This window comes from Olea europaea, chromosome 11, assembly GCF_002742605.1.
Source record: "Olea europaea var. sylvestris chromosome 11, O_europaea_v1, whole genome shotgun sequence".
Classification (NCBI taxonomy): domain Eukaryota; kingdom Viridiplantae; phylum Streptophyta; class Magnoliopsida; order Lamiales; family Oleaceae; genus Olea; species Olea europaea.
Window position 1 is genome coordinate 36,534,083 of NC_036247.1, and position 27,844 is coordinate 36,561,926.

Consider the following 27,844-nt stretch of genomic DNA (forward strand, 5'->3'; position numbering starts at 1 on the left):
CCCCCCCCCTCTCCCCACACCCATCTTAATCCTTTTCCTTTTACAGATGTCAATCCCTGTAGGCATGTATCCTGTACACTAAGTGGAAAAGATAGTAGCTTGTAAAGAACTGATTGTGGTTCAAACTATATTGATGGTAGGGTTGCCTCATGTTGTGCACATTCTTCGCAGTTGATGATTGTTTTCTATTGTATTTTCATTGGGATTGTGATTTCAAGTTCTAGTGATGATTAAAAATATACTCAATAAGCTCCCACGGAAACAAGGGAAGTTGGTAGAAAATCGTGATGGAAGATCCTCTACTTTCTCTTCGAATGTTTCAACTGCTTCGAGAAACAATAATACCCCAGGTTCCCGGTCAGGCAATTCAAATGCTGGATCTCATTCAGGGATCAATTCAACTTTGAATTCCAGCGTAAATCATGGAAATAAACTTCCCCACATTTTAAATATGAAGGAGAATGGGAATACAGGAGTTTTACCTTATGAATTGCTGCCCAGTTTTAAAGATGTCCCAAATGTGGAGAAGCAAAACTTGTTAATCGAAAAGCTGAATTTGTGTTGTGTGGTATTTGACTTCACTGACCCAACAAAGAATTTGAAAGAAAAAGACATCAAACGGCAAACCTTAGAGGATATTGTTGACTACATCACTTCCGCAAAAGGGAAATTCCCAGAAACTGTTATGCAAGAGATAGTAAGAATGGTATCCATAAATTTGTTTCGGACACTCTATACACAGCCTCGTGAAAAGAAAGTCTTAGAAGCCTTCAATTTGGAAGAAGATGAACCCTTGATGGACCCTGCATGGTCCCACTTGCAAATCGTCCATGAATTCCTTCTCAGGTTTGTGGCTTCACCAGAGACTGATGCAAAGCTGGCTAAGCGGTATATAGATCACTTTTTTGTTCTGAGGTTATTAGATCTCTTTGATTCAGAAGATCCCAGAGAAAGGGAGTATCTGAAGACTGTTCTGCACCGTATATATGGAAAATTCATGGTGCACCGTCCATTCATTAGAAAAGCAATCAATAATATATTTTACCGTTTTATTTTCGAAACCGAGAAGCATAATGGAATTGCAGAACTATTAGAAATTTTGGGCAGTATTATAAATGGGTTTGCTTTGCCATTGAAAGAAGAGCACAAACTTTTCCTTGTTAGGGTGCTTATTCCGCTTCACAAACCAAAGTGTGTGCCCACCTACCATCAGCAACTATCTTATTGCATCACACTATTTGTGGAAAAGGACTGCAAACTTGCTGATACTGTCATAAGGGGCCTATTGAAATATTGGCCAATCACAAACAGTTCAAAGGAGGTTATGTTCTTAGGTGAACTGGAGGAAGTCTTGGAAGCAACTCAGCCTCCAGAGTTCCAGCGCTGTATGGTTCCTTTGTTCCGCCAGATTTGTCATTGCCTTTGCAGTTCACATTTTCAGGTTGGTTATGCTCCAACATTATCCCCCTACTCTTTTTTTTTTTTTCCAATCCGAATTCTTGAATTTGCATAAGATTGTTGTGGGTTTAGTGTGAGGACATTTTATAACACATCCTGTTATATTTCAGTTTTTATGGATTCACGTGGTTGATTCTAAATCACACTGCAAATTTTTTTTTTGATATCAAGTTTTTCTGGCCCAGAAGTGGTCCCCCAAACATTTGACTATTTTGACTTCCTGGAAATCTGTGTACATATATTACATAAGTTCGTCATTATTATTATTTCTGCCTACTTACTTTGGTTCCTTTATATACTGTTTTGGGCTTTCCCTTCTCTATATAGGAACTTGCCATTTTGTGCCACTGCGAGTCCTTACTAAGCACAACAGCAGCTGTGTAAAATATGTATAACATAAGCAAAGGAAGAAAATGAAACAATAAATGGAAAAGAGTGTAAGGGTGAAAATAAGTTTTAGCCCTTGTTTGATAAAATTTTGCTAAAATTTTACCAACTCTTCAACCAATCAAACTTCAATTTTAGCCACTCATCTTATGGGACCTACAAATTTTATCTACTTTTTTATCACACAAATTATCAACTTTAATAAAAATATGCTAAAACATTTTTTCTAAAATTTTATAACAACCCCTTATTTCCCATTTTTATTAATTTTTATACCTTGTACTGAACTTTCAATGATGTAGTCAGGTGGATGATTTAGACATGTAAATGTTTGCCTAGACAATGGACTAGACTATTGCCATAGGTCATCTAGGCATTTTGAAAACTTGCATAATGAAAAATGAAAAAGAGAAGGATATTATTAAAATCCATATCCCGACATTTTGGGCAGAAAATACTGCCACTTAATTGAATCCTACTTTTCAGAAAAGAAAGAAAATATAGGCCTTGTTTGATCCACATTCTTTCAAAAGCATACAATTTTAAATAGTGATTTGACATCATTTCAACCACACATTCTTTAATAAAATAATATTACACCTAAATTCAAAACTTTTCCTTATTTTTTGATCAAATATTTTCCATCAATATACTACTCAAAAATGCATTTTTATGAAAATAATGTGGCTCAAACAAGGGCATAATATCATTATATTCTGTTATCTGTGTATACCAACCACGGTAAGGTAACATTTTACAATGAGATACCCATTCCCACCCAAGTGTATGTGTCCAAAGTCTAAAGATTAGTTTAGGAACCTTCTTATACTCCTGAAAATGCTTCTCTTGGATTCTCTTGCTCTGATATATCAAAACACGTACTAGCAATGTGAGAAGGGAAAGAGGTACTTAATTTTTTGTTCTATTTCTGTGTCTTGCTCTTTTTAACCATTTCAGGTTCATTTCTTGAAAGGAAAAGTAGAATTCAAAGAATAAAAATATGTATTTTAGATTCAAATTTCAAAATCGTCAAGTCCTCATTTGAGAATTCTCCGGCGTGTGTGTGAGATTTGGGGTTCTTTTCTCATGTTATATGCATGTTGCATAAAATAAGGCCACTCATGTCTTTGCTGCTGGAGAAAGATATATCACCACACGATGTAGTTTAAATCTGGGGTTTGAGTTCAGTACTAAGTGTGTAATCTTTTGTGGAAGTTTGCATTTAAAAAGCATGGGTAAATGAAATATATAATGTTGTATTACTTAATCAACCTTATTGTAGCTTTGTGCGTATGAGGTAGTTCTTCCATGATCACATTGTCTAGATCTTGTTTCTTCAGGTGGCAGAGAGGGCTTTTTTTTTATGGAACAATGATCATATTGAGAATCTGATCAAACAAAATCGTGAAGTTATTTTGCCGATTATCTTCCCTGCCTTCGAGAAGAATGCAAGAAACCACTGGAATCAGGCAGTGAAGAGCTTGACACTAAATGTTCAGAAGATCTTCTCTGATACCGATCCCGAGCTCTTTGAGGAGTGCTTGCTTAAGTACCAAGAAGATGAAGCACAAGAAGAAGAAATCAAAATACAGCGTGAAGCCGCTTGGAAGCACTTAGAAGATATTGCTGCTGTGAAAGTTTCAATTAACAAACCTGTGCTCGTATCTCACAGGATAAGCACAAACCCATTGTCTGGCTAGAAACTGCGGGACCTATGATCGACTTATTACCATCTCGACCTGCTCATTGTAGTGCTGAGTCCTGCATAAGAATACATAGAGTGGGACTGGAGGTGCAACTATGAAACTGGAATTTGATAAAGGCTCACTAGCTCCTATTATTGAGCTTCTGGTTTTTGCCCATCAAGCGAACAGGGTGACGGTCACTGCTCCCAACCATGTTTGGATTTTGAGACAATGGTTGTACATATATAATTGGGTGACAAAGAACTGGAAGTTGAAGGTTTGCATTGCACTGTTACATCGAAGAAATTTGGTACTGATTTTGGCTTTTCTTGTTAGATCATAGAATAATATTGTTAAAATTAACATTTTTGCTGGACAACTTTGAGCTGGGTTTGCCTGGCATGAAATGGTATTTTAGAATCAATTTATGTATAGAGCATTTTTGACTGCTCTTAAAAGTAAATCAAACTTATTTTATGGGCGCGTTTTATACTAACTATGCAAAATACGAGAAAGCAGAGGCTTCTAATGTATTCATACTTATTTGTGTCGGTGCGAAATAAGAATTTATTTTTTTTGTGTATATTAATATTTGAGCTGAAGGTTACTTTGGTGTTGTACTGTCGAGGCATTTGCACAACTGGGTTATTTGATATGGGTTCTTTAGGGAAAGAGGAATCTGGTACTGTTAGAGATGGCAATGGGTTGAGTCAGTAAGTCTAGATGTCGAGCTGGTAAAGTAGGGTCAAGTCAAGCTGAGGCTCGGACTTGGCTTGTGCCCATTACCATGGCACATTTCGGCCCATAAGCTTCTGGGCCTAAGAGTTGAGCTGAGCGGGCACACGGACAGCTCATCATTCTCTTTAAATACATTTTGAAAATCCACATTTCTTTGGACTCAACCAACTACTTTTAAAGTAAACTATACTGGAATAGTTGTTACATGTATAGTTTTTGGAAAAAGGGAATTCTATTAAGGAAAATTAACGTGCACATTGACAAATTATTATGAACTAACATATCATTTATCTGGTAAGCTAGCATTTTGGCGTATTTTCCTTTAAACACATTAACCTGTGTATTGTCTTTTTTAAGTCTTGCTGTGTACTCAGAGAAACTTTGTCACATGCATTAAAAGTAGACTTTGATTCTATAGTATTTATCAGAGGTGTTAGTAGATCAATTGCTATAAAGGAAACAATTGGATAATGACGGCAGTTCGATCTCCAAAAATTTACTAAGGGTCCGTTTGACTGCAAAGATGGAATTGAATTGAACTGAAAACAAATTTTAGGGAATTGAATTGTCTAGAAAGTGTTTTCTTGGGAATTGTAAATTATTGTGTTGGATTGGTATAATTTTTCACGTTAAAAATGTTGAAATAAAAGTGTCTTTTGAGGTTCGTTTGGTTTTGTTTTACATAAAAATTGTCAATTAAAGAGATAGATTTTACTGGTATTGGAAATGAAATTTGTTTCTATTACAAAAAAATAAAAATAATAAATAATAATAATAATAATAATAATAATAATAATAATAAATAAATAAATAAATAAAAATAAAGAAAATTATCTATCATTTGGTGTTCGTTTGGTTTTGTTTTACATGGAAATTGCCAATTAAAGAGATGGAATTTATTACATAATTCTTAAAATTTGTTTCTATTGCAAAATAAGAAATAAAAAAAATACGTCAAGAAGTGGAATTTGCTTATGTGGCAACAAAAGATGGAAAAGGAATTTCATGCCAAATTTGTGCCATCAAACACATAAAATATGGAAAATGGACCATGGAAAATATAAGTCTATCAAACATGGCCTAAGTCTAAAATTTTTTCATCTATTGATCCTAAAATATTAAGCATATCGTGAATAAAATGTCTAGTTAATTCTAATAGTGTTCCATTACACTTATATTTGAAGCATTTCGGTTTAGAGAAGTACTAGCAGGTGTATTACTTCTACTAGTACTAATCACTATCAATTATAGTAACTAGGGGTCTTCGACATTGGAATCTGCATCGGCTTTTAGTAGACGACACATTATTTCTAGACATTGATACGAACGGCCGTCGAACATTCTTATCTGATTTTTGGGCGTACATCATATTTTACATAAACTAATCTCCATACTGCCATATGGAATTGGAGTTTTAAAATTAAGTGTATTTGGGATTCGGATTGAAATCACTTTTGCACCCTCTGAATTATACATAAAGTTCATTACATAAGCTAAAGGAACACCATAAGCAAATCCTCTCAATAATTCCTAAACTTATGTTCTGTTGCTACTATGATATCAGAAAAAATGGGTGATGTTGTATACTTCTCTAAATTTTTTAGCAATATGACAAGAGTGAGAACATAGTGGAATAATATGTGCACGATAACACATTTGTAGTGTCATTATTGACAAAAATCTGCTTTTTTCTGACAAAAAGTACAGTAATATACCCTTTGAGGACAATAAAATTTGCTTGAGAAGTGCTACAACAGTTAATCATAAAGAGACAATTGTCTCCCTGTTGGGAATCTGTGAAAGATTTTCTGTACATTCAGCGTTATTCAATTAGTTTTTGAATAAAAGTTGAAAAAAATTGCACATACAGGTGCCGTTTTCATAGGAGCCTTACAGGCCCCTTTGTTTGGGGCAGGGCTCCACATGTATTTTAAAAAAAATTGTGGCCTCCTCAAACCTATTTCTTGCTTGGCAAAGACCTAGGAAATAGGTCCTTGTACGTGTAGAATCTCTCATAAAAGTTTGTGTGGTTATCTCCTTGAAGGAATCTTGAATATTATCCTGACAGTTTTGTGTTAGGCAATTTGTTGTCAAACGACCTCCTCGAGCTATGATGTAATTATTGTTTTATTATCAATCGGCCTTGGCTATATGATTGATTAGTATATTGACACAATTATCGAGACAACATAATCCACATTCGTATAGACCGTTCGAAGCAACCTATTGTAAATAGTGTTGCTCACGATTCGCCCCATTTCCTTGAAAGGCTATATTATTAATTTGAAGCCCATTTAAATTGAGTTGAGCCTTGTTTTGGTCCACAATTTAACCCTAACCTAACTTACCTATTTTGGACATTTACTTGGCATATAATCCCGTCTCCCTCTAGGCCTCCATAGGTGTGCCCATTTTCTCTCTTTGTGAGACTTTCTTCTTGGCTTCTTACTTCACTTCACTGTGACCTTTGTGGTTAATCCTTAGTGGGCATATCATTGGACTTCATCTTCCTAACCTATAGCAACCGGAAGTAGGGCGGTTTTGGTGGTGGTTTTGGAGTTGTCTCAACCTTGGTGGTGTCGATGAAATTGGTAAACTGAGCCCGATTTTGTACTTGGAGTTTGCTGAAAATCATTCCTACATCTGGTATCAGAGCCAGAGTAACCTTTCCCGGCCAGAAAATCACCAAAAATCGGCAGTGGAGTCGCGATTTTGGTGAAAAATCGAACCTACAATCCCATGTTTCGGCCAAACTAGTGACTTTCCGGCGAAACCGATCCCATATTCAGAACCAGCAGGCTGAGGCGTCCCTTCGTGTGTGGCGCGTGGCGGCGGCGGTGCGTGGGACTCCGGCGGCGGCACGTGGCAGCGCGTGGCAGCGATTCCGAGTGAACTTCCTTCGAGCAGTTTGCTCATTTTAATCCCCTGAACGCACTGACACTGTTTATTTTCTGTTTCAGGTTACACAAAAAAAGTTAGACAATTTTGCCCTCAATGGATCGACGGTTGAAAATGCATATATCTACTGAATTACTTTAGGCCAAGATTGCGGCCCTAAAGCAGTAGATTCGCATCTCTCTCGATTATACGGATTCAGACACGTCCGCTCTAATAAATTGGCTTAACCCGTTAATTTTTAAGTATTAGCGCGTCACCGTGTGGAGTGACAATAGGTTGGGGGTTGTCATTGCTTGGCAACCATTGCTTGTGCTAGAATTAGGGTTACCTGCTCTTGATTAATCTTTTGATTGAATATTTATTTTTGGTTAAAATCAGTTTTGTAATTCTTAGTGATCTAATTACCGCGGGACTAGTTATCTGCTAGACGTATTTTTTGCTGCATTGTTATTTCTGCTGCTTACTTATTCCATTAGAAATACCGTGACCTTACCCGTTCTAACATTCCCTTGATCTAAGACCGCGAGTCTTACGAAACCCTGAAAATCTAGAAAGGTGTATACTGTCTGTGACCCTAGGACTACTTTGTGTGGTTTGATTGTGGTTTGTGCATTTTTTACTGTTGTGTAAAGATGACAACTCACAGTTTTGATTTGGGAATTTTTAATGGAAAAGGTGACTTTGCTATTTGGCAACAAAAAATGAAGGGTATTTTAATCCAACAGAAGGTTTTAAAAGCTATTGAAGGCAATTTTTCAACTGATTTTTCATAAGAACAAAGAGAAGAAGCCGATGAGCTTGCTTATACCTAAATTATTTTACACTTGTCTGACGCCGTTTTAAGAAAGGTAGGTAAACTGAAAACCACTAAAGAACTTTAGAAGAAATTAGAAGACTTGTATTTGCTTAAGTCTACACCGAATAAACTTTACCTGCTTGAACGTTTTTTTAGTTTCAAAATGAATTTTTCAAAGGATCTTGATGACAGTCTAGACGTGTTTAACAAATTGGTGTAAGATATAGTTAATTGTGATGAGATTGTGTCCGAAACTTATAAGGCTATAATTTTGCTCAATGCAATTTCTGATTTCTATAAGGAAGTTAAGAACGTCATTAAGTATGGTAGAGACACGTTAACACCTGAAATTGTCATAGATTCCCTTAGAAGTAAAGAAATGGAAATTAGGGTTGAAAAACATGATAAGAGGAACGGTGAGGTATATATGATGCGGGGTAGAACTCAATTTAGACAAAATAGTCATGAGGGATATCAAACTAGTGGCAAGTCAAGTGGTAATGGATGGAAAAAGAAGAGCAAAGGTAGGTCTAGATTAAAATCTAGGACTAAGGCGAGAAAATGCTATGGTTGTGGAAACACAGGGCATTTTATAAAAGATTGTCATAAGGAGAAGGGTAAGCTAAAGGTTAAGGAGAGAGATGAGGTAAATGTGTTAGCATCTACTTCCGATATAAATGGTGGTGAGGTCTACATGATTACAAGTCTAGTTGCATACACTGCTGAATTAAATCTAATTGCTAATTCCCGCATGCATGAGTGGATACTTGATTCTGGTGCATCTTTTCATTTGACGACTGAAAAGAATTGATTTTATAAGTTGCATGAATCTAACGTTGGGCATGTTGTACTGTGTGATAACTTTGCCTATACTATTGCTGGAATTGGTGACATAAACGTAAAATTTGACATAGGTTTTGTGTATACGTTAAAGGATGTTAGATATATTCCTGAGTTGTCTAGGAATCTGATTTCAGTAGGGAGACTTGAGAAGGATGACTTTACTGGTAAAATTGGAAATGGTATCCTAAAAATGATTGAGGGTGCTTTAGTTTCCATTAAGAGAATTAAGAAAAACGATATATATATATTACTACTGGAGAAGTGATTAGAGGTGTGAATTTCTCTATCTCCTCTATCAAGATTGATCACACACACACATGGCATAATAGACTTGCTCACATAGGGGTCAAGGGACTTAAGCTACTTAATGAAAAGGGTGCTTTTGGTAATGACTGTGTGTCAGATTTGTCATTTCGTGATCATTGTGTGCTTGGTAAGTATCATAAAACTTCTTTCTCCACGAATATTAATAGAGCTAAAGGCATGCTCGAATATGTGCACTCTGATCTATGGGGTCCTGCTAGTAATCCCACATCGGGTGGAAATAGATATTTCCTGTCTATTATTGATGACTATACTAGGAAAGTGTGGGTCTATCTTTTGAAAGATAAATCTGAGACTTTCAATAGTTTTAATAATTGGAAGAGACAAGTGGAAAACCAAACTTGCAAGAAAATCAAATTTTTAAGGACAGATAACGGCCTAGAATTCTTCAATAAAGAATTTGATAGTATGTGTAAAGAAAGCGGTATAACTAGACATAAGTTCCCTACACCCCTCAGCAAAATGGGGTAATAGAAAGGATGAATATGATCATACTTAATAAAGTACGTTGCATGATGATTAGTTCTGACGTTCCCAAGTCTTTTTGGGGTGAGGCTGTTATGACTGCTTGCTATTTGATTAATCTGACTCCTTCTGCTGCATTGAATGGTGACACTCCGCATGAGAGATGGTCTGGTAAACTGAGTGATTACTCGATACTTAGAACTTTTGACTGTACAGCTTTTTTCATCAAAGTGAGGGTAAGCTGGAACCTAGAGCTAGGAAGTGTGTCTTCCTAGGATACCCCGATGGTGTTAAGGGTTATAGGTTATGGGATAGAAGCCAAAAAGGGGTTAAAATCATCATAAGTAGAGATGTCACGTTTAACGAAAATGAGATGCCGTGTATTAAAGGGGAAACTGAACCTGAGAGTGAAGTAGAATCAGGTGAAGAGAGAGACCAGTTTAAGGTGGAGTTAGGAAAACTCAGTCCACCTACCTTTACTGTTTCAAATGAGGTGGAGACTCAAACTCAGGAACCTGAAGTGGAGAATAGTAACAAAATAGTGATAGAAGAGCACTATGAGGAAGAAAATTCTTTAGCTAACTATAACTTAGTTAGGGATAGAGAGAGGAGACAGACGAGAGAATCAAGAAGGTTCGGTTTTGAATCTGAATTAGCTTTTGCCTAGGCTAGTTATGAAGAACTAGCTGATAAAGAATCAAAGACCTTTGAAGAAGCAATAGGCAGTGATCAATCTAATGAATAGCTTAAGGCAATGAAAGAAAAGATGAGTTCTCTAGAAAAGAATCATATTTGGGAGCTAGTACCTAAGCCTAAGGACAAATCAATTGTTGATTGCAAATGGGTTTTTAAGGTTAAGGAAGGAACTAGCAGCTTGGAACCCCTAAGGTTTAAAACTAGGTTAGTGGCTAAAGGCTACATACAGAAGGAGGGCATTGATTATAATGAAATTTTCTCACTAGTTGTTAAGTACACCACTGTTAGGGTCATGCTCGCATTAGTTACACATTTTGACTGGGAACTTGAACAACTTAACGTAAAAATTGCTTTCTTACATGGTGAGCTTGATGAACAAATTTTCATGAATCAACCAAAAGATTTTAAGGATAAGTCAAAACCTGATTATGTGTGTTTTCTGAAAAGATCCTTGTATGGGTTAAAACAATTTCCTAGACAATGGTACAAGAGGTTTGATTCCTTTGTACTCACTATAGGATTCCAAAGAAGTAAATTTGATCACTGCCTGTATTTTCAACACAATGAGACTGATGATAATTATCTATTTTTGTTGCTCTATGTGGATGACATGCTTTTGATTAGATCATCCTCTAAGTGGATAAATAACATAAAAACAAAACTAAGTGGTGAATTTGACATGAAAGACCTAGGTAAGGTTAAGAGAATCTTAGGTATTGAAATCGAAAGAAATAGGTCAAATTCTGTTTTGTTTTTGCATCAATCTCCATATATATCCAAAGTATTGAAGAAATTTAATATAAGTGATTGCAAACCTGTCACGTTGCCTCTTGCTAATCATTTTTGTTTTATCGAAAGAACAATCTCCTTGCAATGAGCGTGAAGTTGAATACATGAGTAGAGTACCTTATTCTAATGTGATTGGTTCCATAATGTATTTGATTGTTTGCACTAGACCTGATTTGGGTTTTGCTGTTAGTACTCTCAGCAGATATATGGTTAATCTGGGCCCTGAACATTGGGAAGTGCTAAAGTGGCTGTTAAAGTACTTGAAGGGTATAAGTAACGTAGGTTTAAAGTTTAGTGCTAATAAAGAAGGTATAAAATTAAAGGGTTTTGTAGATGCAGACTACGCGGGAGATAGGGATGATAGGAAATCTACTTCATCTTACATGTTTACCTTATCTAATTCATGTGTTAGTTGAAAATCACAGTTACAACATATTGTTGCACTATCCACTACAGAATCAGAATATATTGCTACTGCTGAAGCTATTAAAGAAGCTCTATTGCTTAGAGGTCTACTTCATGAACTATGTGTCTTGAATGATTATGTGGTAGTGTATTCTGATAGTCAGTCATCTCTACATTTATGTAAGAACCCTGTTTTTCACGAACGCACTAAACACATTGATGTTAAACTCCACTTCGTTAGAGATATAGTATCTCAAGAGGTGGTAAGACTTGAGAAAGTCCACACCCACTACAACCCATCTGATATGGGGACGAAAGTACTACCACTGACAAAGTTTAGAAGTTGCAAGGAACTTCTAAATATTGGTACATATAAATGATTTCCAATTTTATTGGTTTTCTATTAGAGGTGTCACTAATGGGAGACAATTTTCTTTTGCAGGTCCTTTGACACCCAGGTAGAGGTTGTTAGGCAATTTGTTGTCAAACGACCTTCCCGAGCTATGATGTAACCTCGGTTTTATTATCGGTCGGTCTTGGCCATATGATTGACTAGTACATCGACACAATTATCGAGACAACACAATCCACATTCGTATGGACCGTTCGAAGCAACCTATTGTAAATAGTGTTGCTCACGGTTCGCCCCATTTCCTTGGAAGGCTATATTATTAATTTGAAGCCCACTTAAATTGAGTCGAGCCTTGTTTTGGTCCACAATTTAATCATAACCTAACTTACCTATTTTGGACATTTACTTGGCATATAATCCCGTCTCCCTCTCGGCCTCCATAGGTGTGCCCATTTTCTCTCTTTGTGAGACTTTCTTCTTGGTTTCTTGCTTCACTTCACTGTGACCTTTGTGGTTAATCCTTAGTGGGCATATCATTGGACTTCATCTTCCCAACCTATAGCAACCGGAAGTGGGGCGATTTTGGTGGTGGTTTTGGAGTTGTCTCAACCTTGGTGGTGTCGATGCAATTGGTAAACTGAGCCCGGTTTTGTACTTGGAGTTTGCTGAAAATCATCCCTACATTTTGTAATTTGAAAATCTTGTAATTATGAATCATCAACAAGATCATTTATCCCATAGCAATCGTATTCATTATCTTAAGCATGGTCTTTTGTTTCTGACCATGATGAGCTCGAATTTGAAGCATTTGATCTAGTGTGCAAATTCTGTAGGATTGTACCAGCGAAACGGCACGCTAGGCTGAGTGTGCAAATTCTTCACGATCTTTGCACTGAGCTAACATTGCCATAAGCTTGCTTTTTTCTATTAGAAAAACAGCTTGTTTTTCTTGCACTTTCGAAGATGGTGAAGTTGGAACTGCTTTTGATCTATTATGCTCACAATTTTTCAGATAAGCTTGAATGACTTTGTGGAGGTATTAGTGAACATTTCCCACAACAAGCTTTGGAGAAAAATTGGTTTCGTCATCAGCTTGGACATGGAAGTCCCAGCACATGATCCATCGAACTTTGAAAAGTTTTTGAAAATTGGAAAATAGGTCATTCGTGATTTTTAAAACCTTCAGAAACAAGACTCTGAAGAATTTGTTCCTCAACTCCAAAGTACAAGAACCAATTTTGAAACCTTTTTGGAAAAGAAAAAACAACATTTATGCTCAAACATAATAAACCAGGAATGGAAACTGGCCTAAAATAGAGGACTATATACCAAGCATTTGGATACTCAAAAAATGTGAATTACGATTTTGCTTGAATTTTCTTTTGAGATGAGGAAGAAGAAATTGAATTTGCAGTTTGAAGCAAATATTAATCAATTTATATTGTCTTTCTTCTTCTCTTTTCTTACAAAGACATCTTGCTCGGACTTTGCTCGTAGAAATTCTCTGGTTGGAAAATTTGGTAATACATTTGATATATTCAATATTAAAACCCAAGCAAGATATGATTGCTTGTCATCAGGCACAAATTTATTTTGAAACAAGGTTTTTAACGTCCTTTTGTAAAACATCTTTAGAAGCTTTACAATCCATTTTGTCTAGAAAACGCTTTACTTATCAAATCAACTTGAATTTTTTTAATAAATAATACTAAAGCCAAGATTTCCTTTTGATAGTAGAGTAGCTCTTATGCGATTCAATACAGATTTTGACAAGGTATCGAACTAATTGTTCCTGGTCATTTATTTTTAACTTGAGAATTTCACCATAACCTAAATCTGAAGCATCAATTTCAATATTAAGAAACTCATATGGTTTTAACAAGGGTTTTGACAGCTGGGTTTACAAATTTTACTGCTGAAGTGTGCTCTTGACTCCTCTTAGGAGGATTTTTTTTCTAAGTCTTTGGTACAAAGGTTCACATATCTATCTAATATTTGGAGCTACTGCATAATTGACATATTCTAAAAATCTTTCAAGACTAATTTTTTCTAAGATCTTAATTGGGATTGAAGATGTCATTCATAATTTTTTGAAATTCTAAATGAGCATTTTTAATCCAAATGAAACTTTAAATGTTGTTTTATATTTGTCTTGCTCATAAATTTGGATTTGCCAAATGTCAGATTTCATATAAAATTTTAAAAATATAATTGTCTTAAAAAGCTTATTTGGTAGATCTTTCTTTTGAGGCAAATGATATCGGATTCATTGAAACATCTTGTTCAAGGGCTTATAATTAATAACCAATCTTGGGGCACCTCTTTCTATTTCACTTTGATTACTAATGTTGAAAGCATAACAACTTCAAGGATATTTACTTGTTCTGATTAAATTTTTTTGAATAAATCATCACTTCTTTAATACAGTAATCAAGTAATTCTTTACTCATTTGAATTGGTTTAGACTTGGTAGGAATTTTTTATTCATCGAAATCAGGAATATATGGCGAAGAAATAATATGTTTCTCTCTATCTCAAAAGACATTTGGAATAGTAGAGCATTGATGTGAAATTTGGCCCTTCTTGTCTACTGTTACAGTAGAAATATAAATTTTGGAATAATGAATTTTTGGAAAATGTATGTTTAAAAAGTAGAAAAACATTTTAAATTTACGTGCAAAATATTTTATTGTGAGAATGTGTGGTTGAAATGAGTTTGATAAAGAAATGAGTTTTGAAATAATGTTAGATAAACAGGGGTTTGGTATGCATTTTTTTTTTTTTAAATTAAACTTATTGACAATTTTCAAAATTGAAGGTTCCTTAAAAAATTTACATCTTTGTAAGGAGGATTAGTGAATTTAAATAAAGTTTCATGGAAATAAATTATTATTTTAATCCTTCTTCATTAGCCTGGAAATGATAGATTTGAACTATAAAAGGACCACCAAGAATTACTTAATGATCTAAATCTTTTACTGGATGGAAAATATTTTTGAAACAAATACTTGAATTACAAACATAAGCTTTTGAAAGTTTTTATTGAATGTTGAGAAGTTTTCCACTAGCTCCATAAAGGCACTTAGTGGTTTACACAAAATATTTTGTGAGGACTAGTCCTTCCCGTATACAAGTTTGATTAGCTCTTGAATCTATAAGGACTCTAGTTAACTTGAATTCTTGATTTATAATGACAGTCATTTGACAATACCATTTTTAAAGTCGAATTCTATTTATAAAATTTAGACTTGTTTCTTCATTTATTTGAGGTAGAACTTTGAGTTTCAATTTTAGAATCTGAACCTTTAGATTCTTCTTCATATTTATCTTTTGATTTGCCTATTGTAGGAATTTCTAAGGATTTTGTTTTTAAAAAAGACAACTTTCATTTTGACATCTTTCATTTGTCGCTCTAAGTTTGAAATTCGTATTTTCTTACTATTAATTTTTTATTATAGATCAGCAGTTGATATTTTTGACATGGACTCTTGCTTGAGCCTGTTTATAATTTGAGACATATTTATTAATGGTTTTTGAGATATCAATAATTGATTAACATATTCGACTTTTTAACTACAAATTTTATCTTTACAACAACAAATCTATTTATCATTACTTGATTTCAAGGAAATTGAACTTTTTTTCAAAATCAGAGTCTTGTTGATTTTGATAAATTTGCTCTTTCATCAGATTCTGAACATTCTTTAGAACCAGAATTGACCATGTTTAAAATTTGGAATTTAAGATTTGAAGATTATAGATTTTCTTTTTCATTGTACATTGATGAGAATAATGACATATTTCCTTACATTTCGAACATGTAACAATTTTTCTTTTAGTTTTGAAACTTTTTCTTGCAGAACTTGTTTTTTGAGGTTTTTGTTAATTATTTTCTCTTTGATAGAATTTTTTCCTTATATTATATTTGATATGAGTTCTTATTTTTTTTTTTTTTCTTTGACCGAAGAAAGGGCAATGACATTTTCTAAATTATATTGTTCACAAAATGATACGGGTTCTCGTCGACTTTCTACTCTTTCATTCTTAAGCTTTGCTTTGAGTTTTGTATCATTACATAATGTTAATCCTTCTTTATTAATCATTTCAACACGTGTAAGCTTAGCATATTGAATGGTATCATCATTTTGAGTTTTGATATTGGTTCTAACTCTCTTGGCAAAATTTTCAGAAGTCCAAAATCAAATCTCTCTTTCCTTTTTTTTTTTTTTTTTTTTTTTTTTAAAATGATTGATAACAATCTTTTCTAACAATAACTTTGGTGAGAAAAATATCTTTGTACAGTCGACAGTTGATAAGTACGTTTTTGCACACATGTTTAATACATAAAAATGTTTAAATATTGATTAAAGGAGCGAGTTTTTACTTACAATTATGCAATTATTGCTTTTATATGTGAAAATCACCCAAGGAAATAGAACAAGGCAAAAGGAAGTGAAAATGGATCAAAAGCGTACAAAATTATGAAGTTGAGGACCAAGGTGCATAAGTCAAAAAGTTCAAGGACCTAGAGTTGCTATTTTGGAGGGCATGATTGATGTGAAAATCAAAATTTGAGAAACAAATTGTACAAGATCAAAGTTGAGAGACTTGATGCAGAATTTTCTGGAGGATTAGCTGCAAAAATGGAACCAACTGATATTTTTGGTAGCAAGGGGCGCTGCCTCACAGTGCCAGTTCAAAATCATTGGGGACCGTTTTGCTTTTTGTACGAAATTTAGGGACTGGACTACAAATTTTCCAAGTTTTAATAATATTAACACGGACAGCCACATTCCAGGGTCTTCTTCCTCTTTTCTTTTTTCTTTGTTTTTCTTTTTTTCATTTTTTTTCTTTCATTTTCTTTTCATTTTTTGGTATTTTGGAGAAGAATTAGAGCAACAAAAGGAGAAAACTCAAAGAAAGAGGAAGAGATTTTGGGGAAAATTCAAATTTAATCTATGACAATCTTCAAGAATCCAATCAAAAAGGGTATTTGAATATTCTCCTAAATTTTTTCAATTATTTTCTTCCATTTGTGATGTATTGTATGAAATGTTTTCTTCTCGATCATTTATAAAACTTGGGCTAAATTCTTGATGTCGGGTTTATGATTTAGTTTAATCTAGCTTTTATTAATATTGATATTTTTCTCTTTAATGTTAAACTATTTTATTATTATTATTATTATTATTATTATTATTATTATTATTATTATTATTATTATTACGCCCCTCATCAAACCACTTCGGCACGTCAGTTCCACTCCTCTACGATGCGCCACGTGTCCCTACGAAGTGGTTTCGAAGCGACATCAACCTCAGCTGAACTCCAACTTGACGCACCGCAAGACACACATTTCACAAACTAAATCTACTGAAGCAACCAAAGCGTCCCCCTGTAACCGAGGCGTTTGGCTCTTCGAGGTGCTCCCTTAACGTATACCTCCGTCGCCAGTTTCAGAAGTATATCTATGTCAAGATTATCTATAGATGTGACATCTCCATGGATCTAGCTGATGTGACATCAACTTTATGTCAACTCAACTCAACTCAGGAGAATTAGTAACCCACCCACTCTAGACGAGGTTGCTTAACGTCTACAAGTAGACGTCTTACGCCGTTAGATGCATACACATGTTTCATATCTAACGGTGCTCCTCATTTATAAATACTCAAGGTTTGGCAAGAAACAAAGGTAACAAAAAATCTCTATAAACTTGACAGTCCACATTCAAGCATCATATATTCTCCTCCCCACTCTCTTGTACAATTTTGGCACCATTCCGATCATCGACCACTGACTCGATCGTTGAAGTGTATGCGGTCGCTGCCACCCCAATTGGTTCCGACGATGTACTCCTGACCGTGTGTTGTTGTAAGCAAGGAAGAACACGTGGAGTGACTCTCGGTTGGCCACATGGAAATCGAATTTGCAGGGTCAACAATTATTATTATTATTGTTGCTGTTGTTGTTATTGTTGTTGCAATTTCATTTATGTGGTCAATGTATGATTATGCTTAGTGATTTATACATAGTTCAAGAAAAGATTATGCATATTAGAGCAAATAGTAGAAACCGTATATTCTTGTCGGGAATAGAGATATACCCCTTACCCTAAGTGATTCATTGAGCTATTTTCACAAAAATTTAATGTGATTATTTGGTTTTAATTGACATAGAGATATAGTAGGTTAAACCAATCAATTAAAGTTAATTTCGCTCGAAGAAGGATGATTAGCTGAACTTGAAAAATCAGGTCTAAAATCGTAAATGGGTAATTAGTTAATTTGCTTGTTGAGAAGTAAAATCAAGCAACAATTCAGAGAAATCATGAATCCCAACAACGTTTTCATTCGTAATTTCCATGTGTTTTGGTTTCCTTATTTTGTAGAATTTTAGTTATTTTCCTCATTTTCCAAAATCATATTATCTTGTGTTCGTTTTTATTGTTAAAATTATACTCATAAAGTTGTGTAATTTAAAGTAAACATTCTTCAAGGGATCGACAACTCGAACTAAAAAGTTTACTTTATTAGTTTATTATTTGAACGCAACCCGTGCACTTACAGTTTACATTTTCATAGAGAAGAAGTTTTTGGCGCTGTTGTCGAATAATGTTTTAACTTTGATTATCACTTTAGTTACTTTTAGTTTTAACAATTTTTTCAACTTACTTTTGTTTGCTTTTATTTTTATATTTTTGGCTAAACCCTATAGTTTTAATCTATCTTGTATTGGTATTTTCTCTTCGCACTTTTTCAGATATTTATGCATGGTTCTAATAGTGATAAAGTAACGAAAGTTTTGTAACGGATAATCTCTATATGGGTTATGAAGATATGCGATATCCAAGTTGTAAAATTGTTACACGATGTATGGTATTGAGCCATGCTTGTTCTCATACAATAGTTTACATACTTCGAAACTTCTTAGGTCTAGAAAATACTTAAAATGTCAAAAAAAAAAAAAAAAAAAAAATTGAAAAAAATGATACGATTCTTGATATAATAGTAAGTAACGTTTAAGCGAAGCCAAACATGCTCTTAATGCTACTGTTAGGGTTGTTTACATACTTCGAAACTTTTTAGGTCTAGAAAAAACTTAAAATGTCAAAAAAAAAAAAAAAAAGCAATTGAGAAAAATGATGAAGGGTACATGCTTGTGGGATATTTTGTACCTTACAATTGGGATGAGGACATCAAACTTGCGAGAGATGGCCTTCCTCTATTAAACGAGAAGATACTTGCAAAGTATTTTTAAAAACTTACCTTGTTGAATGAAAGCAATATGCTTATGGGGGAGATTATATGTATTGGGAATAATTTCAACAATGGGGGTACAATCCATTTGAAGGAGTCAAATGAAACCGACTTGTCATCGTCCGTGGATGTAAATTATGGACCGCTCATTCAATTAGATGAAATATCAATTATTGTAGAAGAGCTTGAAGAGAACAAAAAATCAATCACAACGGAGCTAAATGAAAATATAGCACTCAATGAAAGAGAAAATCAACTTACATTTTTCCCACTACATTGATTGCTAAGAAATTGATTTTATGATTAAACACGTCAAGGAGATAGAAGTCTTCATAGTTAAATTTGAAGCGGATGGATTAGGCAAGTCATCTTATATGGAAATGGCCAATGTTGAGTTTTGGAGATTAAACAAAAGTGGAACAAAGCCAAACAAAGAAAAATGGACAAGGCATCTAAAGCCTTCTTGAGATGCCCGTGATTCAATTGACAAAGTCGAGTTAAAGATTTTAAAAAAGTGCTTATTGGGATGCAACCCAATTTTTTTTAACTTTTAAGCTTTTTTGTTTACTTGTATGTATTTTCATGCGTTAATTTAATTAGCTATCATTTTTTATAGGTAATTTTGAAGTCCCACATATCCATAGTTTCTAACAAGTTTTGGGGTAAATTGTGTACATGAATGACACTTGTCCAAGTTTATTAAAAGCATAACAGATCCAAGTAGAGCATTGGTACCTCTTTACCAAATTTTTGATCGAGGAAGTTTCGTTACCCTATCTTCTATTTTATCTTGTTCTTTAGACACTAAGGACAATTTGTAATTTAAATTTGGGGGTCGTTGTGCTTAAATTTGTGATTTTGTTTTTACATGTTAGATAAGCCTTGCCAGCTTAGGATTGTTTGATGTTTAAAATAGTTATTGATTCATGAGTTATGTATGACTAAATATGCTATTTGTGCTTGAACTTTCTGAAAAAATTTGTTTGTTCATGTAAGATTTCAAGTTAATTGTTATAAAGATGTGGAAAATTTTGATTGATGGAGAGATTTTTTATTTGGTAGAACTAGGTTTGAGTTGTATTTAAATGTCTATCAATCCTATAGTATCTTCTCTTTTACTTAATCTTCTTGTGAGATAAACTTGGGGTGGTCGAGTCAGTGAAGGATATTTCTAGAAAGTGTTGATTCCGTGCATGTTTTAAAAAAAAAAAAAAAATTGTGTGGAACGTCTTTTTCTAGCGAGTATAAACTAGGTAAGGACCATATGCTAGGGATCTAAGTCTCATGTGTTAAGTCGTGATTAATAGAATGATATTGCTCTTGTTGAATTTAAATCTCATTTCATAGTTTGAATTACTTAGTAGAAACTTGAATGTGGAAGCACTCATTAGTAGAGAATCATCATATGTCTAGATGTTGAGATTGTCAATTAGGTCCAACCGAATAAGAGTGGGAAAAGAAATAGTGATTTGAGAATAACCTTTAGATTTACACCTGGGGAAAGAAAATGAATTTCTATTTGAGTTTGTGAATCTCACGAGTGGGAAAGGAAACATTTGGCCACTAAGGATTGAGTTTGAACTAATTTGAAATTTTTTCCATCTTAACAATTTTTTCCTATTTTAGATAATGATTGAAAATGACTATACATACCCACACACACTGATCGAACATTGGATAAGCTTAAATTATTTTTGTTATTATTATTTGGAGTATATTTGTGAATTGATTGTTCTATTTTATACTTAGATAATTTGCAATTATCTAATGTGTTGATCGTTATAAATTGTTGCTTGATTATGTTGTAGATAATCTTGCTCAGGATGAACAAAAGCTCAAGTTTGTGAGTATTGATAAGTATGTTTTTACATACTTATTTAATATGTAAATAATCGTAAACATTGATTAAAGGAGCAAGTTTCTACTTACAATTATGTAATTATTATTTTTGTAGGTAAAAATCATCTAAAGAATTATAACAAGACAAAAGGAAGTGAAAATGGACTAAAAGTATACAAAATTGTGACATGTGGACCAAAGTGCACAAGTTAAAAAGTTCAAGGACTTGGGGTTGCAATTTTGAAGTGCATGAATGATATGAAAGTCAATATTCGAGGATCAAATTGTACTAAATCAAAGTTGAGGGACTGATGCACAATTATCTGGAGGACTTAGGTACAAAAATGGAACCAACTGATATTTTTGACAGCAAGGTGGCGTTTTAGCACATAGTTTAAATTCATCAGGGACTGTTTTGCTGTTTGTCAAAAATTTCAGGGATTGTTTGTTAATTTTCTGGGTTTTAATATCAAAAGCGCCTAGACGCCTAATTCAAAGTCATTGGGGACTGTTTTGCTGTTTGTCAGAAATTTCAGAGACTTGACTGCAAATTTTCTAAGTTTAATATTAAAATCGGAAGCCACATTCTGGGGTCTTCCTCCTCTATTCTTTCCTTTCATTTTCTCTTTCAATTTTTTGATATTTTGGGGGCCTTAATTTCTATTTTGATTTTCTTTCTTCTTCTTTTTTTTCTTCATTTTTCCTTTCCTTTTTTTTTTTGGGGTATTTTGGAGAATAATTAAAGCAACAAAAGGAGAAAACTCAAAGAAAGAGGAAGAGATTTTGGGAAAAACTCAAGTTTAATCGATGGCAATCTTAAAAAAGGGTGTTTCAATTTTCTCTTGAATTTATATAGTATGATCTAAATTCTTGATGTTGGGTTCATGATGTAGTTTAATTTATCTTTTATTAATGTCAATTTTGTTATTTAATGTCGTATTTATTTTCATGTGTTTTTACTATTGTTATTATTGTATTTTCATTTATGTGACCAATGAATTATTATATTTAATGATTTGTACAACGTTCGAGAGAAGATTGTACATATTAGATCAAATAGTTGAAACCCTAGGTTATCATAGGGGATAGAGATATACCATTAATCTCATGTGACCCATTGAACTATTTTCATAAAAATTTAATACGATTGTTTGGTGTTAATCATCATAGAGATATACTTTAAACTAATCAATTAGGCTTAGTTTCGCTCAAGAAGGTAATTAGCTAAACTTGAAAAATTAAATCTTATATCGTAACAATCCCGTTATGGGTACACGCCTGTTGACACGGAGGGTTACACGCTGACGTGGCAGGGACGGGAATTCAAATTTTAAAACAAATGAAATGGGTCAAAAACTTGAACCAACCAACCAGCCCAATTATATGACCCTTAATCGGGTTCTCCCTCTCATTTCATATTCCCCAAATTTGTCGAAACCCTAGAGGCGAAAATGGAGATCGAAGCTAGCTTCGATCGCTCATGGTAATTCTACCTTTGAAACGCGATCCATCGCCTCCGACGGAGATTCCTAATCATCTCATTTTCACTCTTTCCCGAAACCAGAGAGAAGCTCTTGGAAGTGAAAACGTTGGTCAAAGTCGTACACCTCCATAAAAAAATCGTCCTTTTGAACGCGAAGCATCGCCTCCGGAGGAATCGCGTAGCAAAATTAATGTAAGCACGATTCATTTGGTTTCCACTTTCGTTGATTTTACAATTTTCGAATGATACAGTCGTTCGAAGATTGTACGGTGGGTTGTGGTTGTTGTGTACTGTAGTGAAAATATGTCTTTGCTTGTGTGCAGCATGCCAGGGAGGAACTCATGAGTATGCCATAGTTGTCGCGAGAAGGGTCACTTCTTTGCGGAATGCTAGAAAAAACGTCACTGCCCTTGGTGTAAAATTGGGCTTGTGAAGTGCTTTGAGGTCGAGAAGGAGATGGAAAACAAGGGAAAATTGTTCAATTGTTGCAGTGCTAAATGTAAATATTGGGAATGGGTCGAGAAAGGAGAAACAAGCTGGGTTAAGTGGTGTTAAAATGAACGTTAATCATCCTGCAGCAGTGGCTGAAGAAGATCAAGAGTTTGCTCGTATGTTCCAAACTCGTTGTCGGGTTACCGAAGACCAAAAGTTTGAGATTCAAGTGATTGTGACAATTCGCAATGTCAACGAAAGTGCTGAACTGGATAAGAAAGGGAAGGGAAAACTTGAGCAATAGTTGTGTTATCATTAGTTTCACTTCCTCGTACTTATGATGTGTAGTATGTGTTCTTGTAGGTGTAGAGTGTTATGTTATGTGTAACAAGTGCAGTTGGGTCGCTATAAAATTGAGGACAGAATGCTGCTCTGGGGAATTATGAGTCCTAAATTTGTGTTCTTCACTTTTGTATGTAGGAAGATACTGTAAATTTATTCACTAATTTTAATATGACTTCATTATTAGTCCTTCATTTGTTGGTGTTAATTTTGGTGGCTGTGAATGTGAAGTGGCTGTGGATGCAGGGAGAATTTTGGTGGTTGTGAATGTGAAGTGGCTGTGAATGCAGGGAGAATTTGTCTCCAGTTTTCAGTTAACATCAACCCAGGCAAAGTGGCGAACTGAATGTGCCTCTGTTGAAGTTAACTGAAGACGGCATTAGAACTCAAATAAACACTAGAACAAACTAAAATGTTGCTAGTAAACTGAATATGCTGCTGACTAAAATACTGCTGGTAAACTGAATATGCCGTTGGTGAACTAAAATGATGTTGCTTTAAGCTTCAATCTTAATTATGCTGTTGAACTGAAGTTGCTACAATTGTTTGGGAATAATTTTAACAAGATCAATACAATTAATCCCAACGTATTGACAAGCCTCAAAACTGACTACATTAATTGCATAACATCAAACCAAACATAGTCATCAAAACTAACTACATTAACTACATAACATCAGACCAAACATAGTCATTACAGTTAGGCATAACAGAGACATGATGGACACAAAACCTAATACATTAACTGCTTGATCAAGCTATTCACATGCCTCAACAGGCCAAATCCAAGGTGTTGACAGTGCACAGAATCTGCATGAAGTTGTCTTCCTCTTACAGCCACCTATAAGAATCTGCATCACGCACTGGTAAAGCATTTAAGAAACTGTATTACGTTGAACTTCATACCCATAGCAGGCACAATCACACTGTCTACCCCTTCGATTCCATCATCTACGACTTTCTCACTTTCCAAAATGTTGTTAGTTTGGGACTGTAATAGAATGACGTCATCCGCCTCTTTCACAATTTCCTTGCCCGCAGTAATAAAACCAATGACACAATTCATTCCCTCTTTCTCCATAATCAACAAATTCTTAACAAAATCGACAACATATGGGTGAAAAATTTAAGCTTTCCCCTAATTCTATTTTAGTTTGACAGAATAGGGTGAACAATTAATTGACCATTTCATTGATTTTTGATTCACAGTGAAATATCATATGACACCAATCACAGCAATCAAGCAGCAATCACAAAAATCAAGCCAAACAATCACAAAAATCAAGCAAGCTAATCACAGAAATCAAGCCAATGTTTAGTTCCATTACAAATTTCATTTTACCATGTATAGCTTGAACTTTTACCTATAAATGTACACACAACCATTGTAAAATGTATGAAGTAAAACATTATGGTTTTGGCTTTCATCTTCCTTCTTCATTTGTGTGTATCAAATTTTATTATATCATGTAATCATATTTTGAAGCTTAAAGGCAGGGAAATACTATCATCTAAGATGGGAAGTTTTAAGCTTCATTAAGGAAAATACCGTTGTTCATCATCTACTCAAATCTGCTCGAATCTAGGAAGCTCGAGGCAACTTCAAGACCGAGGAACACTTTCTTCCACAGCCCAGTTTCGAATCTCACGGCCACTGCTTCAATGGAGCGCATGTACAACTCTTTCTTACGCAGTCAAACTGAAGCTGAATGTGCTTGTTACGTCTTCTTCGCACCGGTAGAACTATTTCTACCGCAGTCAAACTATTTCGTCCTGTAGAACTCTTTCTTAGGCAGCCTCCGGCCATGTCGACTGCTTCAAGTTGGAAGAACAACATCTTCGAGCGCCAGTCGATCTTACACAGTGCCGTCTGAAATTTTGGCTCCCTCTTTACTGAATTTGCGGGCAAAATTGCTTTTTATCGACCCGCTTTGTCTCCGCCATTTTCAAATTTAATGACCCGACCCAATTTATCAATTGTTTCATTTTTTTTAATTACACCTCCAGCTCAGTGTGTAACCCAGAAAGTACCAATAGCATTTTCCATATCGTAAATGGGTAATTTTTTAATTGGCTTGTTGAAAAGTTAATTATGTGATGGTTAGACGAAATCATGAATCCCAATCACATTTTCTTACAAAATTTCCATGTGTTTTGTTTTCTTATTTTGTAGAATTTTAGTTAGTTTCCATATTTTCCAATGTCATAATTTTATTGTGTATTTGTTTTTATTGTTAAAATTAAATTGATTAAAGTTACATGATCTAAAATAAATATTTATCGAGTGATCGATAACTTGGACTAAAAAAGTCCAATTAATTGCCTGAACGTGACCCATACACTTGCGATTTGCACTTTCATATCGAACAAAAATCATAAAGTTTTTGGACATGTAAGGTTAATCAAAACTTCCAATGATCTTTCATGATGATAGATTGGGTTAACAAGAAAGGGTTTAGTAACAACTTATAAGAAAGTATTTATGTTGTCATTATGACGATTAGATTTTCTAGCATTATAAACTTCATTTTTTCTTTCTTTCTTCAAATTGAGATAATTACTCTACTAGCCTTTTATTTGTCTTGAAAGACCAATAATAATATTGTTGAAGTCAATGTCATCTGGAATATCTTTGCATCAATAAGTCACAAAAAGATGGAAAAATTTTCAATGACTTAAATAATTTGATATTTGTCATTCTATCAATATTCCATTTGATAATATCATCTCCAGTATAAGAGACTTGTCTCTTTTTCTTTTGCGCATATTGCATGCCAAGAAAAGAAGGCTTGGAATAGTGATTTAGAATTTTTGAATAATTTTGATTTTAAATTTTATTTATGTGAAAAGTTTCTTCTTCAAATTGCTTTTTAGTTCTTCAATTGAGTAGACCATGTTTACATTTTTTGGCGCATTTAACTTTGAAAGTTGTTTTGACATTTTTGCCAAAATACTCTGTTAACAAATTTTGATTTCCCAATTTAGGTTTTGAAATGGTTTCATCGAAAGGTTCAAATAATGGATAACTTATCCTTTCTTTTGTTAGAGTTGTTGGTTCTTTTACTTCTTTCTAGGAACTTTCAGATTCAAAGTTTGACTCAATTCTTTTTTGTTGAGATATCATTGAGTATATAATTATATAGAGCTTGTATATTTTTGTATCTTTAATTGAGGCATAATTGTAATGGGTTTCTCTTGAAAACGATGATCATACCTTCCATTCTGTACCATCCAACTCCATATACTCATATCTCTCAAATTTCGGGATCAATGTATTCAACTGGAGCTTTTGGATACACGGCTTCACTTTTTACACCTGAAAAATGGGAAAAGAATTTAAAGCCCATTCCTCTTCCTGATACAAAGAAACCCAAACTAATATCTTCGCAAAACTCACAAGTTTTACCTCCACCAAATTCACCCAAAAAAAGAAAAGGGACCACGAATGATGATAAAAAAACCACATTACCACCTTTTCGTTGGGAATCTACTTATACATGCACAGCGAAAAATTAAAATTATTTCGATTCCCACCGAGGATCCCTTTGTGTTTAGATAGAAATCGTGATAAAGATTGTACCTTCGACAAATTCTGCAAACCTTTTGCTTTTCTTTTCGTTCCAGCAATCTTGGTTCGCCACCCACAGCTGTCCAATTGTCCAGCCTCCAATGGTGATACATACAGAGAATAAGATTGCAGCTACCAGGATTTTTCCTCTTGTGCCAGCAAGAATAATGAAAACCATATGGACCTCAAACCCTAGCCATGTATTTATATAAACCCAAACGGGCTCGGCCCGGTCCGGTTCAATATTTAATTAATCCATTTAATTAAATCCGGTCCGTGAATTAATTAATCCAATTAATTAATTCGGAAATATAAATAATAAATCCAATTAATTAATTTATCCAACGATTGTTAATTTAACCAATTGGCAATTTGCAATCTTCCAATTTTCTTTTGTGTGCGACCCATTAGGTTCCCGACCACGATGCCTAACGACGTGAAATATTATTTTGATCTAATCAAAATTGATAAATTAAAACACCCTTTTAATTTATCGTCTATTCACACTCGTCATCCCTGATTGACATCTAGTAATGTGTCAGGGCAATACATGTGACGGGAAATGTCATATGGTGTGACAAAACCAAACTCATTCGTTTACTGTGAAACTATAATCCCTTCGTCAATATGATCCGATCAATTACGAGATTTGGAAGTGTGTCAATCTCGATCATCGATCATATCTTTCACTCCACTATTAAGTCAATATAAGTCGAAAACTCCTTTTCGACTTATGAGTACACCTTGTCCAAGGATTTCATCATCGACTTAATTGAATGAAACGCAGATCATAATCTCCTACTATCTAAGAGTGACGAATCCTTTATTGATCAATCACAACCTTCATACGATTCTTGACGTACCCGAACAATGTCATATTAGCGGCCCTTTGCAGAGCAACATCCAATATTGCCAAAGTATGACTGTTCTCATATAAGGTACCATGACGACCTCAAGTCATAGAACCAATTCCACTAGCGAACGTTAGAGATTAACCACTAACACTCAGATAGTTATCCATGTGGAATCTTTCGGTAGGTCTCCAATATTTTGTTCTATGACAAAACATCCACGTGTCATTTAAG

At 34.3% G+C, this 27,844-nt stretch overlaps 1 protein-coding gene and 2 long non-coding RNA genes across 5 annotated transcripts in view; all 3 read left to right on the plus strand.

The window, feature by feature from the left end:
• Window positions 1–4,069, plus strand: part of LOC111404258 (serine/threonine protein phosphatase 2A 57 kDa regulatory subunit B' theta isoform-like) — a 5,307-nt gene extending 1,238 nt beyond the window's left edge. Inside the window, exons 3-4 of one of the 3 annotated variants that reach the window (XM_023033068.1) lie at window positions 47–1,441; window positions 3,171–4,069. In XM_023033068.1, the coding sequence (XP_022888836.1) occupies window positions 227–1,441; window positions 3,171–3,545 (1,590 nt within the window). In that variant the 5' untranslated portion in view covers window positions 47–226 and the 3' untranslated portion in view covers window positions 3,546–4,069. The remainder of the gene's footprint in view (window positions 1–46; window positions 1,442–3,170) is intronic. The other 2 variants (XM_023033069.1, XM_023033070.1) reach the window with 2 other exon arrangements.
• Window positions 4,070–16,730: 12,661 nt separating this feature from the next.
• Window positions 16,731–21,126, plus strand: LOC111405001. The gene is made up of 3 exons (XR_002704723.1): window positions 16,731–16,825; window positions 20,904–20,938; window positions 21,050–21,126. It is a non-coding gene; the product is annotated as an uncharacterized LOC111405001 (long non-coding RNA).
• A 1,188-nt stretch (window positions 21,127–22,314) lies between these two features.
• Window positions 22,315–23,385, plus strand: LOC111404260. Its single transcript, XR_002704671.1, has 2 exons — window positions 22,315–22,609; window positions 22,741–23,385. It is a non-coding gene; the product is annotated as an uncharacterized LOC111404260 (long non-coding RNA).
• Window positions 23,386–27,844: the final 4,459 nt, after the last annotated feature.